The 23,624-nt window shown below is 41.4% G+C and overlaps 2 protein-coding genes across 2 annotated transcripts; one reads left to right on the top strand and one right to left on the bottom strand.

The window, feature by feature from the left end:
- Positions 1-224: 224 nt before the first annotated feature.
- bco2l (beta-carotene 15, 15-dioxygenase 2, like) lies at positions 225-11,422 on the bottom strand. The gene is made up of 12 exons (XM_034595100.1): positions 11,320-11,422; positions 9,603-9,780; positions 8,482-8,693; positions 7,485-7,600; positions 7,257-7,359; positions 6,997-7,137; positions 5,262-5,422; positions 4,747-4,917; positions 3,582-3,719; positions 2,566-2,748; positions 2,278-2,388; positions 225-2,069 (listed from the first exon to the last, which is right to left on the bottom strand). Exons 1-12 carry the CDS (start codon positions 11,351-11,353, stop codon positions 1,953-1,955), a joined length of 1,665 nt encoding a protein of 554 aa, XP_034450991.1. The 5' UTR covers positions 11,354-11,422; the 3' UTR covers positions 225-1,952.
- Positions 11,423-19,655: 8,233 nt separating this feature from the next.
- Positions 19,656-23,338, top strand: ela3l (elastase 3 like). Its single transcript, XM_034595102.1, has 8 exons — positions 19,656-19,787; positions 20,031-20,119; positions 20,338-20,435; positions 20,689-20,817; positions 21,371-21,507; positions 21,881-22,026; positions 22,329-22,481; positions 22,720-23,338. Exons 1-8 carry the CDS (start codon positions 19,748-19,750, stop codon positions 22,735-22,737), a joined length of 810 nt encoding a protein of 269 aa, XP_034450993.1. The 5' UTR covers positions 19,656-19,747; the 3' UTR covers positions 22,738-23,338.
- The last annotated feature ends 286 nt before the right edge of the window (positions 23,339-23,624 follow it).

The following is a 23,624-nucleotide window of genomic DNA, read 5'->3' as shown; positions in this document are numbered from 1 at the left end:
TAGAAGTGTGTCTAATATGGTGAATATAGATGATATCATTATGAATTCATGGGATATGAAATAATGATACAACAGTCAAAGTTAAGGCTCGGCACAATAACTTGTGCTTATTAAGCCAGCGGGGGGGTTTGAAAGTGAGCTCGTGCTTACTCTCAGGTGTCAAATAAGAGCGGAGACAGTCTGAAACTGTCACCTTGAAAGCAGGGCAGACAAACCCGCATACAAATGTTGTGACGCACAAGTTTATTTGTGTTACAGTGTATACAGATAGATTCCTGCAGCGACTGTGTTTGGCCATCGGTCAAACTCGTCTCAGGTGAATGCAGGAATACGAGTCACCAGAGTGTGAACTATCTGAGGAAGCACCTTGATCCTAATGCTTCCAATAGCACTTTGGATTTAAAAGGGAGCAGGCCAACGCTGATAAGCCTCTGCTCTGCAAACATAAAATTTATCATGAGATTTTCTTGAGGGCAAAGGTCGCTGTATCTTTCTCTGCTGGTCATGCCTGTTCGATAACGTGCTAATGAACTTGCACATACGATATATGCATGCACACGCACGCACACACACAGAGAGGTTAAGCGTGACTGATTAGATTAGGAATTACGGGCTAATTAATGTGTATCTTGGGAGACCTGTGCAGCATGCTTAATAAGACACACAGCCTCAGATGAGTAGAGAACATGACAAAAGCATAAGTGTTGTTAATTCCCGGTATAAGATTAATGTAAACTGTACACTGGGCTAGCTCCATTACTTCCTGCTTAATTCAGTTCAGCGTAATAAGAGGAGCTAATGATAAAACCCCTGCCTGTGTCTCATAAATTATTGAAGGTTGGGACTCTGCAAAACATCTGCAAAACTTTCCCACACTGTAACTCTTTCTTTAAAAGTCAAATTTTAAACATTGAAGAGGGGTAAGGAAGTATATGGATCATAATATATTGGAAACCTCACAGCTGTAGTGTGTGAATCAGGTGCGGGGCCCAGAGTCAGTACAAATCCAATGCGAGAGGGAAATCCGCCGATGAAATAAGCATCAGTAAAGTCAATTGTGGAGACGATGGAGTGACAAGTGCAGCTGGAGGCTACTTCGCATTCTGGGTGAGGCCCGTGTGTCATATTCAGCACTGCTCTGTTTTAGCTCACACTTTAACACAATGAAACAAGTTGTTCCCCTTCACAGACCAGCTCCGATGTGTCATTACTAATGTGTGTGTGTCCACTTTGTTTTGGGTTGTTTTGAGCGGATTCACACAAAAAAAAAAACACAACACCACATTTCTGATATGACCTCTGCCAGACTTTCTGGTGGCTATCGACCAGCAGATCCATTTGTTTTCCAGGCATTACAGACGTTGTCCATTTCTATCACATTACTTTGACAGAAATTGAATTTCCTCTGATGCATTTTTATGTATCCTAAGTGCTGCTCTGTCCTCGCTGGGAGTATAGCGTTTCCAGCGGCGTGATGATGCAAAAACACTTTGGGTTTAAAGGGGGAAAAAAAAAGAGAAATGGGTTTTATTTTAATGTGTGTATTGATTTTCATGTTTCATTTTTCTCTAAATGTTTTCCACATTAAGCATTGGTCCTTGGAAGCACCATTTGGGTCTCTGGCCGTCGTCTAAAGGCTGTTTGCAAATTGTACACGTAAGATGACTGTAGATGCCGTGCTGGACTTTCTGGCTTGTTAGTCTCCAGAAGATTGCCGACTGTAATGGCTGCACAGTGAGGATCATGCAGCTAGTCCCATCAGGGAGGCACAAACAAATAGCATGAATCTGCAGCTTTTTTCCTTCCCAGCTCTTTTCTGCTTTTTACAGTTCAGGTTTTTTTTTTTTTACAGGCAGTGGCTTCAACAGAGATATTTTCTAGTTTGTGGATAAAGTGGTCGGTCACTGGCTCAGTTTCAGCTATTTGCCCCAGAGTTGCAAACAGTGTCTTATCTAGCCCATCTCGTTAAACACGCCATGGGTCCCGTATGGGATATTGACGGGGACCTCGGCTCTGCCCAGCTCGGTGAAGGTCTTGGCATCCAGGACGAGGAGGAAAGTGCTTTTCTCCTGGAAACAGAGAAGATTAAAAAATGTTATGTAAAGAAAAAAGGTCACGGACCACCTTCCTCACAATAATGATGGTGAAAGTACTGAACCATTTGTCTCCGTGTCAGATATAATATAATGTCAGTATTAGAGTGATGTTGTCACTGCTGGAATTAATAACGTCTTCTGCTTCTCTTCTAGGTTGTTGTTGTTTTTGTTGTCAACTTACTTCTCTGGGTGTGATGATGACTGACAAAACCACTCCATCATCTTCCTCAGTTGCTTTGGGCGAAGCAACAAAGACAGGCTCAGACGGGAACAAGCCGGGATAACGCCACACCTAGACAGGAAAGATTACATAAACGTCTCCCTTTTTACTTTGAGCTGTTTCATGTTAGGAAACCGACTCCCAACCTATTGCCCCCACTCAGTGATAGAGAAAACAGCGGTAGAAATAACTTTGATGTGATTATACCCTACTCCGATAACAATAAGAAGTATTTGAGCGATAGCGAACCTTAAGCTCCTTGGTGTGGACGTCCATCTTGAGCAGGGAGTCGCTGAAGACGTGCCCGAAGCCGCAGGAGTAGAAGTAGCGGTAGGGTCGGCCGTTGTAGCGGTCGTAGTTGATCTGAGGGAACTCGAGGCCGCCGTACTGCAGCAGCTGGTCATCGTAAAGCTCTTCGTGGGTCATGAAGACCTGGAGGGTCACGTGAAAAATCGGGATTTTACTCATCCATACAACTTTTATATTTTAGCCACATAAGCTGTTGAATGGCAGTTGTTCAGCCACATGGTGGACTGTCACTCTGACATTTGTATCTATGGTGGCCGAGACGTCTCACACAAGCACATTTACAGAAACATGAATGCAAGAGCCACAACACAACTGCAAAAGCCACACAACGGAGACAGCCACAATGGAATTGAGCGGTCAATGACAATGAAACTACAGCGTAAAAGCTGGACAAGCCATCTGCCACTTCAAATTGGAAGCTTGTGTATTTAAGGTGTTTCGATACATGTGCTTGGAGCGCCGGAAGAGAAGGAAGGCACCTGTACCGTGACACCTCAAATGGCCATGCGCTGCATTTTAGGCGGCGGCTACCTTTACCAGGTTTTCAGGAATGACGGTTCACTAGAAAGAATATTAACCACAGTAAGTAACTCTACTCATTTAATTTCCAAAATCCATTGTCGTTCACTTCCTGTTGTATTTCCGTTTAGTGGCTTTAGTAGCTGTGACATGGCTGCAGTCATGTTGTCACTTCTGCATTCGTGTTGGGGCTTTTCAAGTCGTGTTTTCCGTCCATGGGCTTGTCTGAGACGTCTTGGCCAAGTCATGAAATTACTATCTGGCAGAAAGTACCTTCAGTGTCTCATCATGCTGGATAATTGCAGTGTGTGGAAGTGAAACTTTATTCATAATGATTACAGGCCTCATTCATTCCATGATTCCAGGAACACCAGATAAAGTAATGCACAGTTAAACATGATTCATCATATCTACTGTATGTACATGTTAAATCCCACCTCTCCTGGCTTCGTCTTCTTCGCTGTGGCTTTATAGTTATGCAGAGTGACAAGGTTTTGGTCCAGAGGAGTTTTTTTATCCACGTTCAGCGGCAGGATGTATCTCCTCGGAAGGTTTCTGCACAACGAGTTGTAAAACTGCCAAAAGAAATCAGAGAGGCATGAAAATTTGCGAGCGTGGCTCCCTTGCCGAACCTCGGGATATAAAATACTGACACAAAATCATGTTTTAACACGGCGGTAATATTGTTTGGAGGCTTTTTGTGTTATTTTGGGATAACTGTGCTTTGATTGAAGTAATGCACTGCAACATGTTGGAAATCACAGAGATTTCAAAAGCTTGTTGCATCACAAACTTACCAGTTTAATGGTTTATGACAATTGGTTTATCTCTGCGTAAGAGACAGACTTTAATGAAAATATATAAATGACGAAAGTGAGAGGGAGATGACCTGTGGGAGAAAAGTGTGTGTGTGTGTGTGTTGACCATTGTGGCCCTGAGAGCTCAACTCACTACAAATTAAGAAAACACCTGCAAATAGACACAACACATGCAAATGGAGGAAGCATCATTAATTTGGGTGAGTATTTTGTTGTGTTGTGAGTATTTGTGTTGTGGGTATTTGGTTGTGTTGTGGGTATTTGGATGTATTGTTTAGTGAGTATTTGGTTATGTTGTGAGGATTAGGTTGTGTTGTGAGGATTAGGTTGTATTGTTTCTTGAGTATTTGGTGGTGTTGTGAGTATTTAGTTGTATTGTTTCGTAAGTATTTGGTTGTGTTGTGGGTATTTGCATAGTTATGTTTTGGGTATTTGTTTGTGTTGTGAGTATTTGGTTGTGTTGTGAGTATTTGGTTGTGTTATAAGTATTTAGTTGTGCTGTGAGTATTTGGTTGTCTTATGAGTATTTGGGTGTGTTGTGAGTATTAGGTTGTGTTGTGAGTATTAGGTTGTGTTATGTGTATTTGGTTGTGTTATGAGTATTAGGTTGTGTTGTGAGTAATTGTTTGTGCTTTGAGTATTTTCAGGGTGTTTTCTATTTGCCGCGCACGTGTTGTCAAATTGATGAAGATGTTTTCTCCATTTGCACGTGTTGTGTCTATTTGCACGTGCGTTCTCAGGGCCACCGTAATTGCCACATAATTCTCAGTCACACTGCGTTTACCTTGTCCATCTCCTCTCCTGATTGGTTGCGGAGGTTCTCCAGCGTGAAGTCTCCGATGACCTCACCATCGTCCCCACAGCACATGTCCATAACCAAGAAGCCGTTGTCCTCATAAGCATTGATCTGATGCAGTGTGAACATGGGTGCTGCAAAGTACCTCACTTCACTCTCCTGTTGGAACAGTCAGGACACAGAATCACATATTAACACAATAATAAGAAGGGATACAAATGCTTTTGGAAACACAAGGAGGAACTGTCGTGGTTGTAGGTAACATTTGAGGATCACGACACAGCTGTTGTACCTTCACATACTGAAAGGAAGTTATTTGATGCTTAATGGGTACTCTGTGTAATGAGATGAGAAAATTGAGAAAAGAATGTACGGCATCAGAGTTTATCAAAACAAATAATGGAAAAAAACTTTACCATGCATGAATAGATTAGCTCACAACTTGCTGGATGTGTGCGTTTCCTAAATGCGCATTACTGTGCAGTCAAGTAGTTTGAACCCACCTCGCCAGTGTGTCTGTCGACCAGGTGGAAGATGGTGTTATACTGAGGCTCCCAGGTCATGACTTTATGAAAGCTCTTCCCCTGGATTCTGTACAGCATGAACTTCAGCAGGTCTAACTTGATCGGCTGCTCGATGAACACGATGTAGTTCTCCGACATGACTGGAGAAGGAAAATTTGAAAGAGAAGAAGCCAGCATTAAAAATTACACTCGATTGACAACCCTTACTCAGCATGTTTCCATCACATTTCATCAGACATCATCAATCACACTCGAACTCCCTATATCTCCTGCGTCATGGTGGGATACAACATTTAGATTTGATGTGTGTGTAAGTCATTAATGCAGCGTTGAGTCTGTGGTGCCCTGTACAACTCTACAATGTTGCATCAGTTGTGAGATTTCTTGGTGCCCGACAGTCTGGCAGTGCGAGGGTGGTCTGCAGGAAATGTAGACCGAGATGTAATCAGGGCACTGGTGCAGTAGGAAAAAAAACAAAATGGAGCAACGTGGCATTGGATCAGGCAGAGCGATGAAGTCGTGCTCCCATTAGCTGCATCGCTTTAATGTTTCATTGTGTCAACACACTGCTTGGCCTTCAGCTGATTGTTAACATCCAGTCATATTTGTACAGTTGTGACCATCATAACCTGACTTATCCACATTCTTACTCTGCAGCTCAACCTCCACATTAGGTGCTTAGATTTTGATACTGTTGACTGTATTATGATCTTATAATTATGTATTAGTTTATTAGGATGATTTGTTCTCCCAGCAGAAGTCTGTTCTGAGAGCTCCCTCACAAAAGGGTTTTCCGCTGGGTTTTAAAAAGTCAAAAAATCTCTTTTAGGGAGGATTTTATTAAAGTTAATTTAATGCTACCTCTGTTGCACTTATGATTCGGGATATTTTTATGAGAAACGTCATACTTTGTGATGTCTCCATATGTCGTAGGTCTTTCTCTGCAATACAGACTTCAACCTGTCGTTATAACATTACAAACAAGACCAATGTGGAACTGAGCACTCATCTCAGTGCAGTCAGCTTGGCTTTGAGAAAGACGATGGAAACAGACTGTCTGCCTGTAGTTTGAGAGATAACGTTGTGTTTCGAGGGTAATTCTCTACTTGGCTACTTCAGCTTATCTTCAATTATGAGAACGTAAATTCAGATATGAGGAATTATTCCTTCATGTCTGTTGTACTTGACATAGGTCCTACATTTCATTCATCATGCTCTTGAAAAGTCCTAAAATTTAGCTTTTTGGGCCAAATCAATCTTTATTACCTGCTACATTTGCTTTAAGTGTCGCTGACTGAATTGTAGACATATGATTTATAACACTTACATAGCTTATAGAAATAAAATCCTCATGATCATTAAAACGCAATTGCACAAATGATGTGTATGTCGGTAACAGTGTAAGTGTAAGTGTGAGTAAGTGTGTGTGAGTCAGCGGCAGAGAGAGATAGTGAGAGCTGAACTGAAAGACAAAGGAACTGTGATTGACAAAGAGAAGCAGGACAAGACTAGAATTCAAATGAGTAATTAATAAGAGCATGGAGAAAAAAAAGAGAAAGCACTGTGATGCTCTCTTTCAGTGAAGTAGACTCATCCTGCCAGTGCAGACCATAAAAATTCTCAGATTTCATTAATTCCACTTTAGTATACATCCAGCATACAGACTACTTAAAGAAGGTGTGGCCTGTTTGTTATGCTGCAGAGTGTATCTCACCAAAGCTATGGTAATAGGAAGGTTTCCTGGGTTCAGATGCTCGGATGGAGCAGATCACTTTGGCTCCGCTCAGGTCCGCTGAGTCCTCCGATGCTACCTTGTCGTCAGGAGGAGGCACACGGATGATGTTGTAGAAGAAACCTGGAAAGTAAATATTGTACAGTATGTGTGAGGGTAGATAACATAAGGATGTGGACATAAATATACAAGACATATAGCTCTATGGTTAGTAGCGAGTGAGTAAGGAGTGAGAGGGTTACCGCTTTTGCCGTAGGAGTTGCCCATGTTGTACGTGGCCCCGTCTTGGTCATAGTGTGGATGAGCTGTAGCTGAGTTGACGGCAATGTATTGAGTCCAGTCCACCTTAAATGCACAGCATCATCAGCTTTGTCGTCCTAACAGTCAGTCATCTTCCTCGTCTTTACCCTCCGACTCTTCGTCAGCATGAGCATTCAAAAGAGACTTTTGTATTTGATGCACGGACTGACCTTCTCCTTTGTCTCCAGACTCTGTGGATCTACTCGCCGCATGTAGTTGGTTTCTGTGCTGACATAATAGTCTCCCTTGTACTTGACAAAGTTCACACTGGCGTTATCTGTGGCCTCTGTTCACACATGCAGACGTCAGGAAGATATGAAATTTGGCACGTTAGCAAAATTCGTCATTCGCACAGCAATCATCAGTGAATTATACTTTTTAAATCAATGTCTTACTCCATTTTTTTCAGATTGCACTTCATCTCGCACGCATACAGACACGTGTCTCCATGACTTCAGAGGACATTACATTAACTAACATTGATTTTCTTGAGACTTACTCTAACCTTAATCTTAGTTAGTACTTGCCTACCCCTAACCCTTTACCTTAACTAAACTTATCCTAACTTAAAGGTTCAGTGTGTAGAATTTAGTGACATCTAGTGGGGAAGTTGCATGTTGCAGCTGAATACCTCTCAGCTCACCCTCCCCTTCGAAACATGAAGGAGAAATTGTGGTAGCCTTCAGTTGTCACAAAAACTCAAAGGGTGATTAGTTTGTCCAGTCTAGGCTACTGTAAAAAAAACATGGCGGCCTCCGTAGAGAGGACCTGCTCCCAAAGTAAATATATAGTATTTAAATATAAAGGGCTCATTCTAGCGTAAAGAAAACAACAATTTGTACAATTTAGATGAAACACATAACATAACTCTAACTTAGAATGTGTCTTTAGCTTAAAATGTAATGATTTGACGTAATGGGTACTTGCTTTTTGTCCCCATAAGGAAGACAAGTCCCCACAATATGTGTAATACCTTGATCACACACATACAAACACACACACACACACACACACACACAAATATATTGTTCCTTTTACCTTGGAAGGAAACACATTATAATGAAACATCAGCTTTCATTAGGCTACAGCAGCGATACGCAATGCAGCTAGTCAAGGACAGTACTAAAACAAAATGCAATATGCAATATGCAAAGAAGACAGACATACTGGGAATCTGAAAGCGTGAAAAGAAGCGAGCGAAGATGTTCTTGCAGGGATCAGGCATCGCCATAGTCCCAAACTCTGACACCACAATGCGGTTCTTCTCTGAGTTTTTGACATATGAGTCACTTTGCAGGAAGCGGCTGCTGTATGTGACACTGCCCTCGCAGATGTGGAATCGGTGCATCATGGCCATGCCGTCAAACCAGTGAGTGTATCTAAGAGGAAAAACAAAAATAACTGAAATTCCCAACAGGGTATTTGTGTAAGACAAAATTGAGAGAACGATGGGAGCAGCGTGAGACACAGAAAATATTAGTTTTGAGGGAATCAATTCTTTGTTAAACACAGTGTGGGAAAAAATCTTAACATCATTATAATCGTGAGAAGAAGAATTTGTCATGGTCGATGGGTAAAAAGCTTGCGTGGCTCAATAACTGACAGCTTAAACCACTTAAATATGAACGCTGCCTCTGCAGATAATTCACAGTTTCTCCCAACTGTAAAATCTTGAATACTTTTGTTAATGTCCGTTTAAAGACACAGATTGAGATCACAGGTCATAGCGGCGCCATTTAGTCTGCCGACTCATATTGTTACGTCCACCAAGTTGGTCATGTTTTCCCCTTTGTTTACACATCAGGGATCCAGGATTCCTTTCACTTTCTCAGAGAATAATTGATCTTAATAAAAGGAATCAGACATGTTTAGGGGACTGTTATTCATAGGTGTGTGTGCAATATGGTGCAACTCTAAATGATCTAGTGAATTTAAATGTGTTTTCATTAGGGGACCGTTGGTGTCCACTCCTTGCCATTAGTTTCTTCTGTTAATCTACTGTGACCTGTGGGTTAAAGCACAAGAATGATGATGTTCATGGTTAGTTTTTTTCTAACCATTTCTATTCTTATTGTCATGTGTTCCGGTTTGTATATCTGTATTGTTTGAACATACTTGTGTTTAGGTCAACAGCAAGTTTCAGCCCTGTTCTTCCGTGTTGTACTTCCTCTATTAACAGATCAAGTTTTACCTTTTTGTAAACCATCATGCCAGTAAAGCTCAGTGACCCTATCTACCTTTTTACTTTATTCAACTTTGTTTAACTTTTAATGGTGTTCCTCAAATACCTGTCTTTCCCAAATTCAAACTTCCCAGGACCATTTCTCAAGAAGCTCCCGTTGATCCACGTTGGAATAGTTCCCTTGATGGTGGTGGGGATGGGATCGGGCGTTTCTTCCACAGAACGCACGAGAGGAGCCAAGCTCTCCAGCCCGTTCGCCTGCGGGCATCGCTGCCTGCTGGATACTGAGGAGAGAAAATAGTGAAAACAAGTGATTCAGCAGCTGAACTTTGGCCCTACGACTCCACACCTTCCCTTATTTCCCACCATTTATCTCTATCTCCCTTCGTTTTGTGTATATATGGGTGTGTGTGTGTGTGTGTGTGTGTGTACCATTTAGAGCTCTTGAACTTTGAACGAGTGTGAGTCAGGATGCGATTTACTTTTCTCTAAATCTGCTAAATGCGGACTAATTATAGTGTTTCAAACAAATGGTGAATCACAATTTCACACCTTCTTCTATGGCCCTTCACACCTCTGTGTTTGTGTTATCAGCTATTAACCCTCGAACTGAACAATCAAACTTCACAAGTGATAAACAGCATGCCTTCCGCCGTAATGTGAAGTCATGGCTCTCGGGGGTCATGCACTTTGAATGACACCCGCACCACCTTCCGTCTTATCTGTTATCCAATAACCAGCTCCCTTTCATTACCTCAGATCTCACACAGAATGGAGATTGTAAAATATATATGAGCTTTACGTGATTAGCAGAAGCAAATCAGCACAGAGCCCCATGCTAAGCTCAAGCTACTACATTAGAGTTTTTCTGACTGCGTAAACTGTTATTGCAACCAATCAGCGGAGCCAGAATTTTGTTCATTCCCACGACTCGAGTACAACAGATAATAAAAACCAGAATGTGCAATTGAGAGATAACCGCAACCGGCTTTAACAATCTCTTACAATGTTGACTTTGTGAGTTTTGATTGTGATTACTGCAGCATTACAAATGAAGCCTGAATGTAGGCTGTCAATTATTTTTTCTGGGGGGGGGTTCATGTAGTTTCCTTGTCAAAATTGATTCTCGTGAAAACCAAACAGAGACACTGATGAGCCCCAAACTGCCGTGGATAATAGCTTCAGGTATTGCATTTTTGTCTTTTTCTTTTTAAAAAACTATTGCAACAGAAATTTATTTTTAGCAGTTATAGCTTTATCACCTTGTTTTGTTTGTGTCACCAACAGCATGTCAGTGTGCATGAAAATGATCTCGATAGAATTAGCTGTTATAATTCCTGCACATTTTCTAATTCGTGTTCTTTTCATTTTTCCTGTGCAGGGACCTGACAGCCACTTCTCTTCTATTAGTCAACAGCTGAGATTGACTAAAAGCTGCTAATGAGACATTGTGTGTATTCTTTCAACAGCTCAGGTTCAACAAGAGACCTTGAAGCAGGAACAATAGAAAACGCCAACATGTTGTATTGTAAGTGCAGCTCTGATTGTGAAATGCAACAAACACAATTATGACTAAAAGAAAAGCTGAAGAAACCACACTAATCAAAACAGGCTTCTGTGTGTACACCTTTCTTTGTGGAGCACCTGGATGCTAATGAATAGTCCCGTTTCTAAAAGGGGATTCAAAACACAAACATGCTACACTAAGGTTGTTGTTTTATTTTTTTGTTTGTACAAAGTGAAATGTTGATTCAAACAATCATGCCCTTTTCCCAAAATCAATAATAATTTCAAATAAAAATCGGAAAGTGGTGTCTACTCACTGCTGTGTGTCTGGGGCTCTGTGGTGCTGGACATGGCTCGTCGTTCTGCAGATTCAATCAGATGTTGAGGATTTATACAAGCCCTGAAGAAAACCTTTGAACCTTTGGACCCTCGCCAGGTTGAGGAAGTTACGTCAGACACTAAAACGCCAGTTGTACAACACGCATTGTTGACTATGACTCAATCACATACAATCCCCAACTACTGCACCAACAAGTGTCACCACCAATTACAATGTAACTTACACTCTGTGGAGAGTATAAATAGTTTAGAATTATGAGCATAAAGTCCAGTCTTCAGCAGTGCAGCTGGTGCACATAACACTAAATTAACATCATGCTGTATTGACGAAGACTTGAAAATAGGGATTCAAGACCATAAACTCCATGTAAAAATATTTACTGACGTTACAACTCAAGTGAGAAGTGGTCATTTTCTCATAGAGGAGGATTACCTTTTCAGCCAATGGAGTCACCCTTTGCTTTTCATTTATGAAAATAGAGATTTCAAGCACTAACACATTGACTCACTTTGCGTCTATGTCCATTTTTATATACAATCTATGGATACAATGGGCAGATACCTTGATATTTAGATGGAATACGCATGGTCTGAATGACATAAGGGTCCTGAAGAATAGTCCCATCCACAGGCAGATATATCAATGCCTGGAAAATCACATCACATCATCACACCCTATCAGTTCTTTCTACAACAACAGGCAGGAGTGGCACTATCATCACTATTCAGGGTCTCATTCAGAGGTTGAACATGCTTTGGGATGATGGAAGCATGTCCAAACTCTTCAAGGCACTGGAGGTCAGTCCAGCCTTTGCCCCAAATGTCATTGCTTGTTGGGCCATCTTACACATTTTGTGTATCAGGACTGATAATACCTTGGATCTAGAAGATAGAGATCTACAGGTTTCTTGCCACGACGCATCGGCGGACAAGAAACAATTGTGGATCACATCACAGACTGGATGGCTGCTTTCCTTTGTACACGTTTCCTCTGTTCTTCCTTCATGAGCATGTCTACCTGTGGCTTCGATTTCTTTTGTCTATCTAGTCATGTTTTGTCTATCTAGTCATGTTTTTATTACTTTTTCTTTTTGACATTGTTGACATTTAGAGACAATAAAGGCTTTTGAACTGATAACAGACCGTTTTTTCTTTCATCTGTACTCTACTGAATGTCCCGTTGATGATCAAGTGCATCAATGCACTATGTAGATAAAGGGAGGAGAGAACAATCATCATACCCATTTCTTCAAATAATGTGGCCCATTATCAACACTGATGTTTACTGATCCATGGTCAAATTTATCTTATAGATATCCAAGCTGCTAGAGTTGATGAATCTATGAAATAAGATCACAGCACATTAAAAGTTTTATTTATTGTGAACAAGTTTTAGTTCGCTGGACAATCACAAAAATATAACACATCTGAAGCAAATATTCACTGAGTATGAGCATAATCCTCCAAATCTTCCAACCCTGAAGAGTTCTGGGCTTTTGATTTGGCCTTTTTACAAAATATATTAAAAACTTAACCTTGCCAATGTTTGGTATCTTCTTTTCAGCACAACACTACATAATACATTTTTCGCTATCAACATATTGGACCCAAGAATACACAAGACACACGTTTTATCATGCCAGCGTGATTCCAGACTGAAGAATTGAAGATAATTCATAATATTCAAACCAAATCCCGCTTTATCAACCATTCTTTCAAAACACCTAAATTATATGGTGCTTGTCCTCTTTTTCAGACTAATGTTAGGTGCATATCAGGTGAGGGGCTAAGTTGTGGATGGTCCACTGGGGTAGGATTGAGGGGGAATTACAGGAGCTAATGGTGCTCATGGAGCAGGAGGATGCGGGGCTGTTGCTATCTGCAGTGGAGGAGGAGAAAGGTCTGGCAAGAAAGAGGTAAATAGAACAAGGGGGGCAAGTTGTTGGCCATGACCCCAGCACCTCATACATGTCAGTGTAGTGGGGCGAAGTGTATTGGGGTCACTTCTCCCTGGTCTGTTACAATGTAAGAGGCTTTCTCAGTTCCTGTGGATTATGATGTACGGTACGTTAGCTCTCAGAGGCAATAACACTAACCTTTAACCAGAGACAAAATAATTCATCTTATATTTATTTTCCTTTATATTTTCCCACTTTTTGCTTTTGGGTTATGACACCCTCTGCTTCCATCTCCTTGATCATAAAGCCATGGTACAAAAATAAATAAGGAGAGGAAAATAATGTTTGTGTTAGGTACCTAGCCCTGGGACACCACAACCCACACATTAACTGGTTTATATTCTCCAAAAAAATGGGTTTACAGAGTGAACTATCATTAATTGATTGGCTCAGGCAAAGGCTAACTCCCGTACCTGTTTGGCAGCATTTTCAGTGGACAGGCTTTCATTTTCCATTTGCAAGCTTATGTGCTGCATTGCCTTTTCCACTGTCCCTGTGGACACATAACATTTAAAAACCATGAGAATGACTTAGGACATAAATTTGATGCATTGTGCTTCGAGTCAAGTGACCTTAGTAATAAAGTGATATTGTCATGTATTTATCATTTAACATCATACAGTGTAAGATCTTGTTTTAGACAGAAAAAAGTGTAGGTTACATAAGGTATGCATCCTTGATCTAAAATATTGGACGGAGTAGAAAGATGGAGAACTTACATTTTTAAGTTGTTTCATTCATTATCCTTTTGCAAATGCACTTCCTGCATTTCTTTTGGATGGTTCTTAAACGGTAGGTTAACCCAAAAATGAAAATTCACTCATTATCTACTCACCACTATGCCGGTGGAGGGGTGGGTGAAGTCTTTGAGTCCACAAAACACTTTTGGAGTTTCAGGGGTAAACAGGGTTGCAGCCAAATCCAATACAATTGAAGTAAATGGTGACCGAAAGCAACACAAAATTCCTCCATACTGCTCCTGTGGTGTCATCCAAGCATCCGCAAGTCCTGGCATTCCAATTTAAATGGCGTCATTTATACCATGTTTTAAGCCTAAAAGTCTGCTACCGAAAGTAATGATGCTACCGAAAGTAATGATGCTACCGGAAGTAGTGATGCTACCGCGTACCCCTGGGTGAGAGTTGTGTGCAGTGTGTGCGGTGTACATGGTGTAAATGACCCAGCTTCAAGTCGAATGTCGGGGCTTATGGACACTTGGATGCAGAAATGCAGTGGATAGGGCAAAGGGATAGGTGCTGGTTTAAACCAGGGAGCATGGCTACCAAGCCACGGTAAATTGAGCTGTTGTCTCATGTGGCTTCAATCTGACTTTAAGATATTTCCTTTCAGCTACCATTCTTGTTGTTCATTCCACTCATTGAGATGCATGCACGACAATGACGAAAAGCCAAACTGAACACAGACGAGGAAAAGAACAAGAAAACACCAGAAGATGTGAAAAAAACATCTTCTTAACCACCAGTTGTTGGCAGCAGTTCAAATCGAAGCTAGCTTAGCAACCTAAAGGAACTGTTCGGCCTTGGCCCAGGTAGAGTGCTATTATAGTTATGTTGTGTGTTGATGGGACAAATACAGGTCAATATAGTTTTGTTGGCTAAAAGCCCACGAACAGCCATGTCTAAAGCAAGTCAAGGCCAGAAACAACTCACTTAATGGTACATTAAGGATTTTTAGTTCAAGGTAACTGATCTAGGTAATCCCACAAAAAGGGTAAAAAGTCCTTACACATTTTTAGTCATTACAGCCTGATATTATTTTGCTGCAAGAGACACAGCGCGATGGTCAGTCAGTTTGTGTACTGGCTGGGCAAAGCTTATCAAGTTAATTTTGTAGCTAAGGCTTAAAAATCCCATTTATTCAGAGCACAACTTTAGTGATCCCAGTGGTGGTTATCTAATTCCACCCCAGTAACTCTGGTGATCATTAACTTTGGAATTAAAATTCCATATTTAGACCGTATAAAAAGGTTATAATTGCTGGAGACTTGGAAATCTTCTTTGACACTGACTCAGATAAGATTTTTTCAACTGCATTGCGACTCAATACGGTTTTTCAAAAACTGTATTTAAAACTGTAATATGTGAATATTTGGAGACTATAAGTTGTTTTAATTTTTTCCCCTAGTACAAAAGTTACACTAATTTCTATCTTGATTCTGAACTCATCAGGAAACTTATCATCCTATTCTGGTTTCAGATCATAGTCCAATCTCATTGGACTTTTCAACTTGCTGATTTAGATAACAAAGGACAAAAGGGTTGGTGTTTTGACGCAGCATTTCTGAAAGATGAGGCTTTCTATAAGCAGATGGAGGAACACATCTCCTTCTTTCTCACATCAAATGATAGGGACGATGAGAACAATTCCATCTTTTGGGAAAGCCTGAAGGGAGTAACGAGATTGCACAAAACATCCTTCACATCGGCTGAGCACAAAGCACAGGAAGCAGCCCTGAAAGATGTAGAGACTAAGCATTGAGAGCAAACATGCTAATTGCCATTGCTTTATGATGCACATCACTGTTTGCAAAGCGTGGCTTTCAAACAGATTTCTTAATGTTAGCAAAGAAAAATACATTTAGTACATTTCTCCAGTATCTACTTAGGAAATGAGTTCATTCAATCACCACACACAGAGGCCCCTGTTCTAAAGGCTCAAAGTATGTATAGTCATTTCTCATCAATGTAGTCTTTGTTGCTATTGTTACATACTATATATGTAAACGACCTTTAGTTGTGCACGTAGACTGTGCACGTTTGCAGAATTTATCTAATCTCACTAGTTGTTTCCTGGCTTCTGCGGTTTGTGGCATGTAATCTTGTTCCCGTCACACATTTTTGCTAAATCAAAATATATGAAATGTCAATATTTTGCATACTTTCAAACTGAAAAATCATCATTTGGGATAAGTAATCAAAAGTAACTTTTAAAATATATTTCATTTCTTAAAAGACACTTAGTGTTCATTGACGGGCCAATACCATGTCAATGAGTCAAATTCAGATGCAGCATTACTTTCAGGTTCCATGACACCATGTGCAGCCCCAAGTAACCTGCAAATTGAAACAACATGCCCTGAAGTCTGAAACAGATGTGGCAGCTCTAAAACCAGAATGACTATAAGAAGCTCCTCAGAGATGTGTGTATTAATGTGAGACATGTGTCAGTGCAGATGAACAATACTCAAAGGCAGAACATCAATATGTAAAAATAGGCAAATAAACTAAAGTCGCAACACTTTTTGTCAAGGATTAATGAAAATGACAAGAAAGTAGAAAGAGTAGAAAAAAAAAAAAACGTAGATGCCGGTCACTACCTATTGATTTAAAAATGTAAAGTGTGGTTGTGTTATGAACATTCTAAGCGGAGTAAGGTGGATACAAAACACAGAAACGTCAATAACAACATATCACATTCATTTAGTCATTTCCAAATTGGTTAATTCGTAGTTAATTTGGTGGTTACAGAAATTTTAATTAACGGCACATGAGCGAACCAGGCACAAACTACAGATGAGATAACATGTACACGCTGTAAGCACTTTTACACACACTGCATGTGTGAGAACAGGCTGCACTCGATGGCTGCACCTAGTGCTACTCTCTCCCACTTCACACGAAAGAAATAAAAACCTGACAAGTACATGCAAGACCTGTAGAAAGACCAGTTGGGTCATGATCAGCTCATCAAATATAATTAAATCAGTAGTTCACACAACCTGGGAGCTTCTGAGGCACGACAAACCAAACATGTTGTAGAAACAGCGAATTAAAACCGCAGTAAACAAAGACATCAAAATGAAATAAACATATGCAGTAAGAATTGAAAAGCGAAGGCAGGGGATGCCGTCTGTTAACATCAGTAGGACCGATAATGATAAAAGCAAATCAGCAGCAGACAGCTGATGTTTGGATTTACTTCAGCCCCGGGGCTCAAAACACATCGCCTGAAGCAAATAAGGCAGCCACTGGAAAATACAGCTGTATATTCTTAAAAGGCAAAAAAGGAAAAAAGCTAAACAACATGGACGTCAGCGGGCTCAGGATGGGCTGAACATTAGACTGTCACTACAAACAAAAAGATCCAGCCCACTGGGCTCGGGAACACCACATACCAGTAGTGGTAGCGTGGGATACAAAGAGGTATGCAAGTTAAAAGCCACAGCTGACTGCACCCAACAGCACAAACCTGCCACGATAATATTTACACATTATTGCAAAATCTTTGTCCTTTGCTCCACATGGGGAATGGCTATGGCCGGCACAGTGTTTACTGCCTGAAAGTGATGTAAACCAACCATAAACCTCACACACGGTGTCATTCAGAGTTCAGCAGCTGCTCTGATAGGAGAACACAGGCTGAAGTGTACCTGTTACAGACCCCCGGGGGTGGGGGGGGTCACTCATTGCTCAGCCATGATAATAGTAAGCCTCATTTCAGAACATAACAAACTGCATTTGACTGCATATAAACATATCTCAGCAGTAAGGAGCAGTTTTTGGTGCTCAGAGGTTACAAAACAGTGTCAGGTCAGGCTGAGAACATTTTCCTAATCTAGTCTAACCTTGTTTTCCTGTTTAATGTACCTATCCCAGTATCTTGTGTCATCTGCCCATTGTGAAATTAACGAATTCAAGAGTTGTAATCAGAAAATAGGGAAAGGGGAGCATCTGGACACTGCCCTGTAATAAGCTTAACAATGTTTTACAGATTTGAAGAGTCATTTTAATTAGCTTTCCATTAATTGAATATCACAGCTTTAGAGAAGCTTACACGTGCACAGCAGTGCGTTCAGACACACACATACACACACACACACACAGGCTGGATGTGTCTGTAGCTTGTGTTGTTGTTGTTGTTGTTGATGCCTTCCTTGTGCAAGTATTTTCTCTAGTCTGTAATCTACAGATGTGTCGATCTTTCCCAACTTCGATCACAACAGTGGATTCAGCTGTTTTAAGTTGTAAAGCATCCTCTGAGGTGTACGACCGGCTTCGTATTATTATTTCCAATGTCAACATCTTGTCTGAACTCGTTTGTTAAATGCTGCAGCCCAGTAAGATTGAGGATTGATTTCCTAAATAGCTCAATTTACAAAGTTTAGATGTGTTTTCTTGCAGCAAAGATACAGAAAATAGCAATGAATCCGTGTCTTTTTTTAAAGAACATAACTCGGTTTGGTGTCTAAAAAGATAAATTGTCCCATCTAGTGGTGAGCAGGGAAATTAAACGAGTCGTGAGCAAATAGTCCAGCGTGTTCATCTGAAGTAGAATCCTGATAATGTTATTTTTTATAGCTGAAATCCCTTTGTATTACAGAACAGTCCAGAGATACAGCTCGTAAAACAGCGGGGGAATCTGGCCTCAATGACGTAATCTTTTCAAAACTGAATTCTCTCATTATAAACAAACATATTGTGTTCCAGCACTGACTATTCCTCAGCACCTACTCTGCTGACTACACGCTTACTGCATGTTTTTCGACACCTTTATTTTGTTGAATTTTACCCAAGCTGCCTCTGACAGATTTATGTCTGCGTGCTGAGTCACCTCAGGCCTGCACACTCTGACATTTTCATACCTCAGGAGTTGTGTGTGTGCCCTCCAAGTCTCATAACTTATTAAACTCCTGCTCGTTCAGGTGGTTATTACCGACCTCATGATACATGGGTCAGTGTTTGGAGCGGCGCACTTGATTTCATGTTGTCAAATGCGCTGCATAGAAAAATACTGAGAATGTTTAAATATGAAACATATTGAGTGACATCGATCATACATCTGGTCACGGAAAACCTCTCACTCTCCCGGCGCTGCGGAATTCACAGCAGATTTTCCCTGTGTACGTTGTAAGATGCCAAAAAGAGGATGGTGTTCCTGTCAATATAATCTGCACCGATGACACCATCTGTTTCTCATTGTCCTGGATATTCATCATCGTAATGCCTCTTAGTTTGATTTTGGTTTTATATTAAGGAGTGAACAGGTCAGTGCCAGTAATCCAGATGTTGGCTTCCCATGCTGTTATGCAAGCAGTTAATCCCAGGTTTCAGGGAAGAGACTGTCATGAAGAGGAATAAAGGTAAGTTATTCAAATGCAGCATATGTATGATTTGCCTCCTGCATTCTGCATAAAAACACACATGCTCTGTATGTATACACCTGAAAGATGTTAAAAACAAATGTGCAAAACATGGAAGTGGGGCATGCATTGTCCCGGCACATGGTGTTCATGGGAAATGTCCCCAAAAATGCACCTGTTTGACTCCAGTACTGACCTTCGCCCCCATTGGTCCACTTTCATCCACTGGAAACCATGAATAAACCAATAGTAAAGTGTTTTCCTCCATTTGGAGCGGGCGTTGCCTGTGGTGGAAAGTTTAAAAGCGGGTGTGTGTCCTGCTGTCCCTCGGCAGAAGCATCAATCAACATGATCCCCATTGTGCTGGCCTCAGTGCTCATTGCTAGCGGTAAGAACATCTGGCATTCTCCAAGTCTGTGTGTAATTGTTTCTGCGTTTCTGGAATTTGTGCGAGCGAGTGTGCGTGCACAAATCTCAACACACAGGGAGCTCAGTTCTCAATATTCTGCAATTCTGTACTGAAAAGGGAAATGATGTGGTTTGTGCCTGATGTAGGAGTATGAAATAATTACATTGTTCTCTTTCTCCTCTCTCATGTCCCACACATGTCCACCGTCTCCTCCTCGTGCAGCCCTTGGGTGCGGCACCCCAACCATTGAGCCGATGAATTCCCGTGTGGTCAATGGAGTCGATGCCAAGCCCCACAGCTGGCCCTGGCAGGTAAGCTAATATACCCACACATCTGTCAGTGGTCCTTTTTTTAAATATATTTACTGGTAAGCCTGGAGGGTCCAGCATCTGGTTATAAGATGTTAGACCCAGTGGTTATTAAAATCTATAAATATTTAAATTGTGTTTTTTTTAAATTAAATCAGCAAATTATGACAGATCTCTGCGTCTACATACCTGCTTCTAACTGTCTCCTTTGTCATCTCCAGATCTCGCTGCAGTATGAGAGGGACGGTGAATGGAGGCACACTTGTGGGGGATCTCTGATTGCTGCCAACTGGGTCATGACTGCTGCACACTGCATCAAGTACGAGCAGCCGAGGAACATAAACACACAAACACAAAAACAACGATTACACATTACATACAGAAATATCCCATTGTGACTATATTGCACCTATTCTGCACCACACTACTAACCTTATTCTCTGAATTCTTCATAATCCTCGACAAAAGGAAGGTTAGAAAAGTCCCACTCCAAAAGAACTATTTGAAATCATCAAATCATTCATCCTCAGTCTGGTTTAACTCGGTCCTCAACACTCTGCTCTGTCCTGCAGCACCAAGCTCTCCTACAGGGTGTTTGTGGGCAAACACAACCTGGTCGAGGAGGAGCCTGGCTCCAAGGCCATCCTGCCCGAGAAGATGATTGTCCATGAGAAATGGAACTCCATCTTCGTGGCCTTCGGGTAAGACAAGCACCGGCGTGTACAGCACAGAGAGCACGGCTGGGTCTCCTGCCGTAACACACAGTCCATCATAATCTCACACGGCCTGTGTCGAGGTGACAAAGTGCACTGAGGCTCAGACTCAATTCATTCACTTCAGTCCAGCTCCTGCTTGTGACACAAGTTCTCCATCTTCATTCATCTCAAATTCCTCTACAACATAAATAAAGACAAGAGTGGAGCTTTTTTTTTTATGCTACGACATTTTTCACCTTTAAATAACCAGTTGGACACATTTTTCCAACAGTGGAAACCTAGAGAGATAAGATGTTCGTTTATGTTGATTTATTTGTATGTGCAGATATGGATGCAACAGTACAGGTTGCCCTCATGCATTTGCTTTAAATTGTATTGTATGAACTGTATTTATTCCCAAGGCTTTTACTTTTGCTCTTGCTTCACTGTTTATCATTTGTGTTTTACATGTATGTTTCTGCCTCAATATACCTCAGAGTTAAAAGGTTGAATGAATGAATAAATAAATGAATTTTCTTTCTGTTTGTCTTCCTTTCAGAAACGACATTGCTCTGATCAAGCTGTCAGAGCCTGTGACTTTGAGTAACCAGGTGCAGCTGGCATGCATCCCTGCTGCTGGCGCTCTTCTCTCCAACCTGTACCCCTGCTACATCACCGGATGGGGCAGGCTGTACAGTAAGTCGTTGCTTGTGGAGGGCTGTTGCTGTGTTTATGTGCCTGTCATTGCATTTTCTCTCAGCTTACCATCTCGGAAATGTCTTTATACTAGTGTCCTCAAGAGTTTTATACTTGTGTGCCAGCGTGATGTTTTTGGATTTATAACCAGCGCGAGTGTCGGTGTGATCGGAGTTACCCAGGGAAACCTCCAAAGTTTGGGATGAAAATCACATTCATGTCATTTTCGCACAAAACTTTTTTTCCCCAGGAAGGTGGTGTGGGGGGGGTTACTTCTAAATTGAAAATTTAGGGCTCGGGGAAATGCTATAAAGCAGATTTGACAGACGGCTAGTGTATGTGGATGGTAATAGACTCTGCCTGTGTGTTTTAGCTGGAGGCCCCATCGCTGATAAGCTGCAGCAGGCTCTGATGCCTGTGGCTGATCATGCCACCTGCTCCAAGCCTGACTGGTGGGGTATTGCTGTCAGGACCAGCATGGTGTGTGCCGGCGGGGATGGAATCGTGGGTGGATGCAACGTAAGCTTGTTTTTCACTTGTTTTAATGTGATTGAGCAAAGAATAATGAAGTTCAAGTTATTTTTTAATTGAATGGCAATAATTGAATTGAATGGCAATTGACTGGCTCAATGATGCCACTCAAGAAAATGTCTATAAAAAAAGGTAGTGAGTTTGTTCAAATGAAGATGGGAGGGGGATTTTTCCTTCTGTTCCAATTATACTTGAGCAAACATTGCTTCTCAGAGTTGCACCTACCAGTCGCCAAGTACCTCCACCAAATGAATAAAACACAAGCTCTCCTCCCCTCTCTCCATGTCCAGGGAGACTCTGGCGGCCCCCTTAACTGCAAGAACAGCCAGGGAGCCTGGGAGGTCCACGGCATTGCCAGCTTCGTCTCCGGCCTTGGCTGCAACTACGTGAAGAAACCCACTGTCTTCACCCGCGTCTCTGCCTTCAACGACTGGATCGACAAGGTGAAAAAAGACGACACACACACACACACACACACACACACACACACACACACACACACACACACACACACACACACACACACACACACACACACACACACACACACACACACACACACACACACACACACACACACACACACACAATTAAGCTCTGTTCTGAATGAACACTTCCCATTGTCTTAATGCCGTTCCCCGTTTTTTTTTTCAAAGAATGACTCAATCTTTGTCTTCTCAGGTTATGATGAACAACTAAAGAAGATTAAGTTTCAATAAAAAATAAGACCCAGAAAACTGTATTTGTATTGTGTGTCTCAAAACCCACCAGGTCACAGCAAACCCACATGTGATTAACTACATCCAGATGCACTGTAACTGAACAATGGGCCTTTATTTTTTTTTAATCACATGACAAACCCTGACTCTGCCCTCATCTTTGGAGGTTCTCTGGAAATAAATACAATGTAAACAAGTGTCCAGCAGGTGTCCTCATACACTCATGATCGGGGATTGGTTGTGACAGCTCTCGGAGAAAGGGACACAGTGCAAACTCCAGCGAATAGATGTGATTCACTGCAAATAGCCCACATAAAACAAGCAGGCGATTCAGTTGCATAGAGGATGATTAGAGTGAATCGTGTGTGTGTGTGTGTGTTCCTTGACATAAAATATGAATCTAATATTCCTGCTTGAAACTGGCCCAGTTTGTCTTCATGTCCTCTCAAAAAAAAAAAAAGATTTCTCATCTGGGGCTTCTCTTTCCTCATGATATCAGAAGGAGGCAGCGGCCAGAATAGCAAAGTTAAGATTAACACTTCGGTCTTTTTATTTGATGAGGATCAGAGAGTGGAGAAGGACAAATTAAGAGAGGAATTAAATTGGCTCCGACTTCTTTCTTTTATGTCTCATTCTTTACTCTTTTGTTAGTCTCACATTTGCAAGTCTCACACACACACACAGATATGTTTTGACAGGGGAATGGAGGTGTGTGTGGGGGGTCTTCTGATCAGACATGACACGTCCTGCAGGAGCAAATAATGACTGTCTGTGTCTCTCTCTCTGTGTGTGTGTGTGTGTGTGTGTGTGTGTGTGTGTGTGTGTGTGTGTGTGTGTGTGTGTGTGTGTGTGTGTGTGTGTGTGTGT

Source organism: Hippoglossus hippoglossus, chromosome 9, assembly GCF_009819705.1.
Source record: "Hippoglossus hippoglossus isolate fHipHip1 chromosome 9, fHipHip1.pri, whole genome shotgun sequence".
In the NCBI taxonomy this organism is placed as follows: domain Eukaryota; kingdom Metazoa; phylum Chordata; class Actinopteri; order Pleuronectiformes; family Pleuronectidae; genus Hippoglossus; species Hippoglossus hippoglossus.
The sequence above is the reverse complement of the archived record's forward strand: the minus strand, read 5'-3'. Positions and strand labels throughout refer to the sequence as shown.

Excerpts from the sequence above, each read along its gene's own strand:
- ela3l (XM_034595102.1), top strand. The coding sequence starts at position 19,748 with ATGATCCCCATTGTGCTGGCCTCAGTGCTCATTGCTAGCG. Across the intron at positions 20,120-20,337 it reads CCCACAGCTGGCCCTGGCAG|ATCTCGCTGCAGTATGAGAG; the intron begins GTAAGCTAATAT and ends TGTCATCTCCAG. Across the intron at positions 22,027-22,328 it reads GAATCGTGGGTGGATGCAAC|GGAGACTCTGGCGGCCCCCT; the intron begins GTAAGCTTGTTT and ends CTCCATGTCCAG.
- bco2l (XM_034595100.1), bottom strand. The coding sequence starts at position 11,353 with ATGTCCAGCACCACAGAGCCCCAGACACACAGCA. Across the intron at positions 3,720-4,746 it reads CAGGAGAGGAGATGGACAAG|TTTTACAACTCGTTGTGCAG; the intron begins GTAAACGCAGTG and ends TTCTTTTGGCAG. Across the intron at positions 2,070-2,277 it reads TCATCATCACACCCAGAGAA|GAGAAAAGCACTTTCCTCCT; the intron begins GTAAGTTGACAA and ends CTCTGTTTCCAG.